Source organism: Suricata suricatta, chromosome 3 (assembly GCF_006229205.1).
Source record: "Suricata suricatta isolate VVHF042 chromosome 3, meerkat_22Aug2017_6uvM2_HiC, whole genome shotgun sequence".
Taxonomy (NCBI): Eukaryota; Metazoa; Chordata; class Mammalia; order Carnivora; family Herpestidae; genus Suricata; species Suricata suricatta.
In genome coordinates this window covers 144,171,567-144,183,169 of record NC_043702.1, presented here as the reverse complement: position 1 = coordinate 144,183,169, position 11,603 = coordinate 144,171,567, and the positions used below count along the sequence as shown (strand labels likewise).

The 11,603-nt window shown below is 34.3% G+C and overlaps 1 protein-coding gene across 5 annotated transcripts in view; it reads left to right on the top strand.

Moving 5' to 3' along the window:
- The window catches only part of DENND1B (DENN domain containing 1B), a 252,763-nt gene that overhangs the window by 128,183 nt on the left and 112,977 nt on the right, over nucleotides 1-11,603 (top strand). For 4 of the 5 annotated variants that reach the window (XM_029935406.1, XM_029935401.1, XM_029935405.1 and 1 more), the window contains 4 exons: nucleotides 1,819-1,899; nucleotides 5,221-5,280; nucleotides 6,526-6,579; nucleotides 8,893-9,003. In XM_029935406.1, coding sequence (XP_029791266.1) covers nucleotides 1,819-1,899; nucleotides 5,221-5,280; nucleotides 6,526-6,579; nucleotides 8,893-9,003 — 306 coding nt within the window. The remainder of the gene's footprint in view (nucleotides 1-1,818; nucleotides 1,900-5,220; nucleotides 5,281-6,525; nucleotides 6,580-8,892; nucleotides 9,004-11,603) is intronic. The other variant, XM_029935402.1, reaches the window with a different exon arrangement.

Genomic DNA, 11,603 nt, shown 5'->3' with positions numbered 1-11,603 from the left:
TTCTAGAAGGCTTCTGGTGGAGTTGATTGGGTTTTCCATGTAGAGTATCATGTCGTCTGCGAAAAGGGAAAGTTTGACTTCTTCTTTGACAATTCTGATGCCTTTAATTTCCTTTTGTTGTCTGATTGCTGATGCTAGGACTTCCAACACTAGGTTAAACAACAATGGTGAGAGTGGACATCCCTGTCGTGTCCCTGATTTCAGGGGGAAAGCTCTCAGTTTTTCCCCATTGAGGATAACATTGGCTGTGGGCTTTTCGTAAATGGCTTTTATGATTTTTAAGTAAGTTCCTTCTATCCCAACTTTCTCGAGGGTTTTTATTAAGAAGAGATGTATTTTGTCAAATGCTTTTGCAGAAGACCTGAATAGACACTTCTCCAAAGAGGATATCCAGATGGCCAACAGGCACATGAAGCGATGCTCAATGTCACTCATCATCAGGGAAATTCAAATCAAAACCACACTGAGATACCACCTCACACTGGTCAGAGTCGCTAAAATGAACAAATCAAAAGACTATAGATGCTGGCGAGGGTGTGGAGAGACGGGCACCCTCCTACACTGTTGGTGGGAATGTAAACTGGTGCAGCCGCTCTGGAAAACAGTGTGGAGACTCCTCAAAAAACTATCGATAGAACTCCCCTATGACCCAGCAGTAGCACTGCTAGGGATTTACCCAAGGGATAAAGAAGTGCTGATGCATAGGAGCACATGTACCCCAATGTTCATAGCGGCACTTTCTACAATAGCCAAATCATGGAAAGAGCCTAAATGTCCATCACCTGATGAATGGATCAAGAAGATGTGGTATATATATACAATGGAGTACTATATAGCAATGAGAAAGAATAACATATGGCCATTTGTAGGAAAGCATGAGGGTGTCATGCTAAGCGCAATAAGTCAGGCAGAGAAGGATAGATACCATATGTTTGCATTCATAGGTCTAACAGGAGAGACCTGGCAGGGGACCATGGGGAGAGGAAGGGGGAAAGAGAGCGGGGAAGAGTGAGGGACAAAGATCAAGGGAGACTACTAAATACTGAAGACGAACCATGGACTGAAAGGGGAGGGGGAGGGATGGAGGGGGTGATGGACATGGTGGGGGCACTTGTGGGGAGAAGCACTGGGTGTTATATGTAAACAAATTTGACAATAAACTATTATAAAAAAAGTAGGATTAATTTTTAAAAATTAAAATAGAAAATGGAAGCATTCAGTGATTTGATAAAAAGTTGTATTGTTATTTTTATTCAATCTCATTGTTCTTGGACTTAATGATTTTAATGATTTCCTCTATATATAGTACCAATGTATTTTATAATAATGAAGTTTTGCCAAATGGAGATTTATACTACCTAGAAATATTGTTATTACTCTTTATGGATAAAGATATTTGATTATCAGGGCGCCTGGGTGGCTTAGTCAGTTAAGCATCTGGCTTTAGCTCAGGTCATGATCTCACAGTTCGTGGGTTCGAGCCCTGTATCGGGCTCTGTGCTGACAGCTAGCTCAGAGCCTGGAGCCTGTCTTCGGATTCTGTATCTCCCTCCCTCTCTGACCCTCCCCTGCTCGCACTGTCTCTGTCTCTCAAAAATAAATAAAAAACATTAAAAAAAGAAGGTATTTGATTATCTTTTCCAATTTATTAAATTTAAATATTTCAGTTTCAGTTATTTGAAACATTCTTGTGGAAAGCAGTTGTGTGAAACATATCTAATATGAGAAGGCACAGTGCATTATTTTATCCAGTAGTTTTAATTATATTTGTTTAGTATGTGTTTCCCTTATAAAGTGTACTTTTTAATTTTACTCTAGGAGAATGATTTGAATGAAACCCTCCAATCACTCTATAACCACCCAGTACCAAAGGCAAACACTCCTGTCAGTTTGAGCATGGTAAGTATTCTGTTATTAATTGATTTTTTTGAGTCCTAGCAGAGTCTCTTTTAGGAACACATGTGCCTTTATGAAACTTTGCTACCAGGGAATTTTAATTGTAGTAATGACATTACTCCCTGGTGATGATGGGACTCTCTGATATGCCCAGGCTATCATAAGAAATGTTGGCTGTGTATTTTTGTAGTTGTTAAATCACAGGTTTTTAAAAATTATACACTAGAAGTAACTATATCTTTGAGAATATTTTGTGAGGAACATCAATTTTTGCGTGAAACCTATCCATAATAGGAAATACATACACATACAATATCCCTCATAAAATGAAAAGAGTATATAAATAAGAATTGGCACTATATACTCTAACTCACTCTAGGATAAAAATTCTGGGTGAAGAGTTTCTTCTTATTTCCCTACACTGTAGCCCATCTTTTAGTAAAATCACCAAACACTGAAAATGTGATTGGAGTTTGTCAAACTGTAAGCCCGTGGAGGTATAGAATATCTACTACTGAAACTTTTGATGAACACACTAGTATTTTGGGAGATTTTTGTAAATGCTCAAAGTGAATTATCACAAATGTGGATATTTTCATTAATATTTGAGATCCAAATAAAGTGTTAAAATTAATTTATATTCTTTTTCGTTCTTCCAACATAATGATTTATAAGGAAGAAAAATACATAATTTGCAAGAGAAATCGAAAGAAAAAGTACATTGCAGTATATGTAAACAAGTTCATAGGTGATGTGCTTTTTTGCACTATAAAGAAATTGTTCTTTTCATTATGTTCTTTGCTTGGTAATAACTTACTTCTTGCCTAAAGTTGTAATTTTGTTTAGTAATAGTATTCTCCGACATTATTCTGTTCTGTTTTTACTTCAGCACTATAGTTCAGCTGCTTAGCACTTTAAATGATTCTTACTCTAGAGTCTCTTCTTCTAGTTCTTTGTACAAAAGTCTGTCAGATTAAACTTCCTTCAACTATGTAAAGTTTCCTGCTGAAAACCTAAAAACTCCACATTTCTGTAGAATTTGTCCAAACTTCCTCCAGTTGTCAGAACCACCCACTTCTTGGCCTCAGTCTACCTCTTCATTTCTGTCTCACTTCTTGTCTTTTTGTGCTCCCCTCCAAATTGATTTTCTATTCTGATCACATTGTTCTGTTCATCTTCTCGAGTGAACATCATGCTCTCTCACTTGTACATCTTCCTGTTTTACTGATGCCTCTTTGTAGCCTACCCATGTCTAGTCTAGAACTAGCCACTTCCCACCGTTGTGGAACTTTCCTTTTGCCTACAGCTGAAAGTATTCTTTTCCCCTGTGATCTCTGCACCTTTATGTCTGCACCCTGTTCTGCTGCTCACTGCCATAGTGGAGTTGTTTAGTAGTCGTTTGGAGATTGGGGACTGTAAAGCTAAGGATGACCTGGAATTTTTAACCCAGATATGAGAGTCACATGCAGAAATAGTTGTAGAAATACTTGAGCTATTTAAAGGACAGAATATAGAGAAAATAGAGCAGAGGCTAAGGTCTAATTGTCCAAGTAGACTGTATAGAAGAAGAAGGCAGATCGAATGAAAGAACGAGAGGAAGAAACAGTTAAGGAGAAACTCAGATTTGTAGGTCACTGAAGCCAAAAGAATATAAGGTGTATGGCTAGTGGGAATGAAGTAGAAAGGCCGAGGAAAAATATTAAGAATAAAGAAAATCTCTGAAATATCAAAAATGTGTCATTTTTTGAAGGAGTTGTATTTATAAAATGATTCGAGCCCTTTGTTAAAGCGCTAAGGAAATGTAGGGGCTGAGATAATAGAGGCAGCTGTTTTAGAGCATTAATGAAAGATTTAAAAAATGAATTCTTTAAATTTAGGAGTAAACTCCTTTTGAAAATACACTTAAAAAATACTGGATATTGATGGGGCAGGTGAGTGGCTCAGTTAAGCCTCTGACCTCGGCTCAGGTCATGATCTCCCATTTGTGAGTTTGAGCCCTGCTTCAGGCTCTGTGCTGACAGCTCAGAGCCTGGAACCTGCTTCAGATCCTGTGTCTCCCTCTCTCTCTGCCCCTCCCCTGCTCACTGCTCACGCTCACTGTTTCTCTCTCTCTCTCTGCCCCTCCCCTGCTCACTACTCACGCTCACTGTTTCTCTCTCTCTAAAATAAATAAATATTAAAAAAAAATTTTTAATACTGGATATTGAAATACTTTACCTTTATTGGTAAGAATCATAAATCCAAAACTACTAGGCTTCTGAAACCTAAGAGTAGAAGATACTGGTTTAAGTCCCAGTTACTAAATGTATGATTTTAAGCAAAAAAGTTAGTATCTTTTGATGATTCTTTTTCTTCATTTGAGAAATGGAATAAGTCCATTTTTGAGAAAGTTGTTTGGGAAATTACATGAAATGATATATCTAGATACCACGAAAAGCTATATAAATATTAGTTGTTAGTGAACTGAAATTTTATTTCATATGGAGAAGATATTTTGTATTGTATCGGAATTAATCTTGTTTTGGGAGCTTGAGTGACTGTGTCCTATTCTATGTATGGCAGTAATTTATATAATTTAAGCCTTCTTGTTAGCTTTTGAATCAATGGTCTAGGATAGCTTTAAAATCTTGTATACCTTTTCTTAATACAATATCTAGAGTTCCAAAATCAGCTGATTGATAGAATATTATCTCAAATTCATACAAAGTTCATTTTGTAATTTCATGTGATTTCAACAACAGATTACTGAAGTCCCATGTCCAGTGAGTGCTGTGCTGCTAATGAGTGGCAAAGTAGGGGTTAAAAACACTTGTCTTCAGCTACTAGTAGAGGTTTTAGCTTTATGAGGCCCAATTAAAATTGATCATCCTGAGAATTTTTGTCCTCCGCAAAGTAGAAAGAAAATTTTGCTTGTTTGCCCAGTTTCCAATAGAAAAATGTGAAAAGTCTTGGGAAACTACTATATTTTCGTACAATTTCGTATTTTGTGAGTGCTCCAGCACATGAATTTTTCAAGACTTGACACTGTAACCATGAGAATATCACAGAGTTTATAGAAAAACTTAATATTTAATGTAAATCATTATTTTTAATTTTCAAAACAACTAAATATCTATAGCATTTTTTACTCTCAGTTGAGAATGAAAATACCTCTTTAAGATTTTTCTAGCCTAAGACTAGAAAAATAGCATTTAAAATAACATTTATAATTAACGTTACTTTCAGTGGATAGTGTGGCTGCATAGTTTGTCTCAAATACATAGCAAATTGTATAAACTTCCCCCATGCAAGTAAAATATTCATTTTTCTCTCATATATTATAAGAACCAAGAGATATTTATTGCCAGTGAGCAAGTTCTGAAAGATCAGCCCTTCTCAGCAGCGGTGAGTTAAAAGGACATTGGGTTCTAAAAATCACTATTAAATCGAGAAAATAATTACTTCTTTCACTGTGCTTTTAAGATTCACTCCAGTCCTTTGAGAAATGGTCAGTTTGACTCATTTAAGAAAATTAACCATTTAGAGCATATTTTCTGTTTATACTATCTTTTAAAGCATAGTTTTATGAAGTGCAGTACTATTAAAAAGCCCTCCAAATAAAAGTAGTTTATAATAAAGACCAAATCTATGCATATTCTCCATTGTCAGTAGTAGTAATGTTACAGTGCATTCACAGCATGAGATTTCTGTCACATTTTGGTCACAAGGTCTCCTGAGACTTGTGATTTATCTCATAGTGTTCTTCTACCCTGGAAAATTATACATTATGACTATGCTAACTAGCCTGTCTGGACTAGTTCAACTGTGCCCAATATTGGTCAGAATGTTTCTTTTCCAATCTTTAATTATAAAATAGTGCTAAATATGTCTTTATATGATTAAGATAGTAAAACAGTCTTGGAGATTAATATGAACAGAAAATAAAACAACTTTGGTGATTCAGATGTGCTGATTTTGGGTGGTAAAATTTGGGACCATTATGGGGAGCATGAAGAAATGCACAATATGCTTTTTATATACGTTGATCTGCGAACTGTTGTATTGCTTTGGTTACTATAGAAGCTAATTACTATTTATTTAGTAGGTGTATGAGGCTCATATTTTGAGATAATTACATTTAAATTTAAAAAATACTTAAAAATAATGTTCTGCTGCTGCTTTCTAAGTAACAGTCTTTCTAAATAATATAAGTAGCTGATATGTACAACAGGAATTTGTTGTGACTTCTAAAAACTCAGCAATCTTAATAGATTTTGATTTATTCTTGGGTAAGCAATCCTCATTATTTTCCAGTCTCTCTAAATGTGTTTGTGTGTGTGTGTGTGTGTGTGTGTGTATCTTTAAGTAATATACATTTATGTCTTGATAAACTTTTCCCAGGATTCTTATTTCAATTTTGAAATTAAATAGTTTAATGAACACTTAACTCTTTGTATGAGAAAGTTATTGTTCAATCTCCTATAAACCTGCTGTCTTATTTAAGAATCTTTCAAATTCAGAAAATCCTGAACATTAATCCTTGGTGTTTATTAATTTAGTTGAAATTTTTTGTTATTTTTTCTCAAATTATATGTCATGCTACCGAATTTTAATTCTGCTTTTCTTACCTGATTTATTTCTACTTTTTAGCATTCCTACTTCATTGCCCCAGATGTAACTGGACTCCCAACAATTCCTGAGAGTGTAAGCTTCTGTTTTCTCTGTTTTTTATGCTACTCATATTACGAACTTTATTTTGGTCCTACTATTTAATAATTTCTGTATAGAGGGGCCGCCTGGGTGACTCAATCGGTTAAGCGTCCGACTTTGGCTCAGGGCATGATCTCACGGTTCGTGGGTTTGAGCCCCGCATCAGGCTCTGTGCTGACAGCTCAGAACCTGGAGTTGGCTTCTGATTCTGTCTCCCTCTCTCTCTGCCCCTCCCCCACTCATGCTCTGTCTCTATGTCTCAAAAATAAATAAACATTAAAAAAAATTAAAAAAGAATTTCTGTATAGAGAAATAGAATATGTTGTAACTATCCATTTTTATTAGAAATAATAAAAAAATAAGGAATAATGATGTTATCTCTTTCTCATCTTTATTATGTGTACTACTTTACTCCCTTAATATCCGATTGTAAGTAAGGAAAATTCTATCAGAAAAACTGTTTCTGCCATTGAGGTAGTTTAGTAAGATTATATTTAATCAGTGAGATCTTGAGACGTCCTGGATCAGGTAGAATAAATATCTCCGATGACTTTACTTGGTGGGGGGAATGAATACTGGCAATGAGAAATATTTTCTCACACACAGTTTCTTTAGTAAACTGACTGTAGTATTTTAGATTACTTATATGATTCAATGAAAATCTTAATGTCTTGGGCTTAATTTTAATTTAAGTGATATATGTTTTGTAGGACTTTAGGGATACTATAAGAAATGATTGCTAAAATTTGCATTTTAATTAGAGTCCTAATTGTAGCCATATTAGAAATACTTTCAGTGTTTTAACAGTTTTAAAATTAATATTTTGTAGAAAGATTTACATGGCAGGCAGAAGTGACAAATAGGCTTTTGGTTGCTGTGTGAAAAGGAAATTTTCTCTTATGTAATTTTTTTAACTTCCCTTGGAAAGATACACTGAATCAGTGGAAATAATTCCATAAACAGTAAAATATACATCAACATGGAAAAAGAATTCCAGAAATATATATTTGGACTCTGTTGTTCTTCCCAAAATGTTTTCAGACCTCCTAAGTGTTTGGTTTCCAAAAGTACATGGGTTATGAGTGAGTAAGGTCGGGGAAGACAGTTGTGAATTTTCCAATATCAAACCAAAATTATAAGTGGTATTTTTAGTACAGATGAGTCCAGATATGTCCCATGAAAAGACTAGATGGGCCTGAAATAGATTATCAATACAGCATTATGGGTCAAGAAATATTTTTCCACCTAGAAATTACTTTCTTTGATATTATAGGAAAAATACTAATGTTGAATGCCATAAAAGTAATTTGGCATATGAAGAGTTGAATTTGAAGCTAAGATAGGCTTCAAAGACAGAAAACAACAAATGAATTTCTCCTGACTAAATTCAGCATCACTCACTGGTATTATAGTTTCTGTTATGTGCCCTTCCATTACTTCGTTTGTCATGGTAGAATTTCTGCCTTTTGGAAAGTGGAGAAACAATTGGATTTCTTGTTTCCATGCCCGACTAAAAACATTTAGGCCTTCTATGGCATAGTCCACCTGGTGCTACAGTTTCAGTTGATTATCATATCTTATTCAGTCTCTTCATTAAGAAAGAGAGGATCTAAATGTCAAAGTTAATGTAGCTTATCCCAATTTTGTTCATTTGTGGGGAAATAATATAAAGTGTTAAGTCAAAGAATCAAATTAGGCTAACAGCAAAATTTTTTTTGGTTATGGTAGCATAGAGCAGGCCTGCCATGGGATATAAAGGGATTTTCCTTAATAAAGGACCAAAGATCTGCTTTATGAATCCATCTCATCCTTTGGGTTCCTTGTACATAGTACATAGTGTCAGCCAATGATGCCATCTGCTGAGTGATTGGCAAACATAAAAAGACTCAACTGTATTTTCTGGCACAGCAGTTCTCAAAGTTCGATGTATATAAGAATTATCAGGAATACTTTCCTAAGAAACAGATTCTTGGAGCCATACCCTGAAGTTTACAATTCAGCAGGTCTACAATCGGGGCCCAGGAAATGGGCTTCTTTTATAAGTACTTGGGGAGGGAGAGTGGAAAATGTGTGATCCTCTGATTACCCTCTGAGAAACATTTTCCTGGGATAGGATTACGTTTCAAGTAATAGAATGTTACATGCTTCGTGTAGCAGCAGAATGGTATCACATTTAATTATTTTAATGAATACCATTTTTAGTAACAACCTCCTTTGAACCTTAAGACTTGTTGGTAAATGTATAAAATATTTTCCTTCATAATCACCATGAGCCATAACTTACACAATCACTCTTCACTTGTACAGAGAAATCTTACAGAATATTTTGTTGCCGTGGATGTGAATAATATGCTACAACTCTACGCCAGCATGTTACATGAGAGGCGCGTCATTATTACCTCTAGCAAATTAAGCACTGTGAGTACTTCACACTTCTCCTGTTAAGTGGGACGTATTGAACATTTCACAAAAAAACCTACGAACCTCTGCAGACTTAGAAATGTTCTATGTGTATTTACAAGACAATATCTACATACTTTTTTGATATATGGTTTTAATCTGGCTCTTGAAGTACAAAAGTCTGATTTGTAGAAGGCCTACTCAGATGCATTAAGTCAGGTTAATTATTTTTTCTTATCAGGGGATGAGACGGGGTTTTTTTTTTCCTTTTCTTTTTTTTCTTTTTAACTCTCCAGAGTTCATTTTAGTGCCTTCTCTCATATAAAGAATTCTTAAGAGCTATTATGAGATCTTTATTATTCACTTGTGGCTTTTTCCACTGGAACTACTTGAAAGAAATCAAGGGGCCATGATAATAGCTGCTATCCTAACCTGGTAATAGGTAGATTCATCTTTGTTGCCAAGTAGTGGTTTGGGAGTGGATTCTATAATAGTTCTGATTTGGAGGAGCTCTTCAGGCTGATAATAACTTAAAAGTCAAAGTAGCATTCTTTTTTTTTAATCACAGGTTTTATGCTACTCACTGAAATGTTCTTTTGGAAGGTCTTCATTACTGTGGTAAAGGCAGTGAGAATGAGAGTTTTCTTGGGTCAGAGAAAAATATTCAAAAGTATTTTGCTAGGTTTCGTAACTTACTTCTACTAAGTATTAAAATTGTATTATTATTTAAAATGTTTAATGTAAGTATGAATATAATTTTGAGTAGTGAACAAGGTATTTATTCAAAATATTTAATGTTGCATGAATTTGCTTCCTCACAAATTTGGTTAATTGGTAAGAGTAAGATCATATTTTTATGTTTCGTTCTCCCATAGGAGAAATAAAAAAAACTTCATTCTGTAAAGTGTAGGATATCTGTGTAGTATTCAAAAATGAAAAAATGTATGTTTAGAGAGGCTAAATGGTCACCCAAAGGCCAAATAGCTAATTAGAGACAGGTAAAGTGAGGCTGAGGGCCCTGATTCTAATTTTGGTTTATTTCCATTATCCTTTATTTGAAAAAGTACAATTTTGGGATTTTGAATTACCATGTTGATATACCCACTTTTCCAAAAAAAATTGAAAATATATTATGCATTGAAAAACACATTATGTACATTTAAAGGACAAAAGTGTGGCGATCTGATGTAGCACAATCAGAGAACAAACACAAGTCCTGACAGGTAATCTGCGTTTTCCTAAAATAATACTGAGAAATTTAATCTGAATCATTTGGTACTTCTTATAATTTGCTTTTCTATTTTTGATTTACCATTGAAATAAAACCATTCTTTCTTCTCCCTGTTCTCTCCTTTCTTACTTTTTAAGCATGGTTTTTTCCAAGAGTATAATATTTCTATATGGATATTATCCTGAAGATTAAAAAGATTGTGCAAACTGTCTCAGAGGCCTAGGAACTAATTCTTATCATGAAGCCTACCATGTGCTAGGCACTTTCTAGGCACTAAGGATTCATTACTAAGCAAAGCAAAGTCCAAACACTGTTGTAACTTGTATTGAACTGATGAAACAGATAAAGAAATTAATGAATAAAAATAGCTGCTATGTCTTATTATGGTGAGTACCAAGGGATAAGTGATACAGAGAGTGTGTGTGCAGGGCGAAAGGTGAGGGGCAGGTCTCAATTTTATAGAAGGTAGAAGTGGAAAGCTTCTTTACTGAGATAGTATTGATCAGAGATTGAATAAAGTACAGGAAAGAGCTATGTGAACAAACATATCTACTTCCCTATTTACAAAAGATTTGAAAAAATCTGAGTATATGATTATTATAAAATATTGGTGTTTATCTTTATTGCAGTTTGGAATCACTATCACTTTGTAATAGCTAGGTCACCTCTCTATGACTCCCATTTCTTCACATGTAAACTGGGAGAATGATAGTAATAGTAGTTCTAAATCTCATAGGGTTGTTGTAAAGATGCAGGAGATAGCTCTATAGCTATATAGATATATATGTATATTACACACATGTGTAATCGTATATGCATAACATTCAATGTCATTTCAATGATCATTAGCTATAATTTTATAATAGACTAGATCTGCAGTTTAGAGTAAAAATGAACATATCTACCCTTTAATTTTATTTGAATTACATAATAAAATTGTTTTAATAAAGACTTGGTATTATTCAGGGAGTTGTTTCTTATGTTTGACTTCCACTTTTACCAATTGTTTATGACAATTCATGAAAACTTGATGGTGATCTCACTTCTAAGTTACCAGCTTTGTTTTAGTTCATTTTCTGGGGCAGTAGTACTGATAAAAGAAACATAATTCAAGCTTGCTTTCATGATCTCCTTACCCTTCTTATCTGGGGGAAGTTGTTTTACTTAAATCTGTCCTGAAAAATTCATGTATCTATTTCTATACCTGCTATAAATTCCATGCATAGTAACATTTAAGGTCAAAGACTAGTACTATAACATAAATTAGAAATAAACTATATATTAGGAAGAATTTAGTGAAACCTCTGAAACGACCAAGGAAAGAATAGTTAAGTATCAATGAATTCACTGACTTTTAAGCTTTCTACATCCTTATTTTATATGCCAT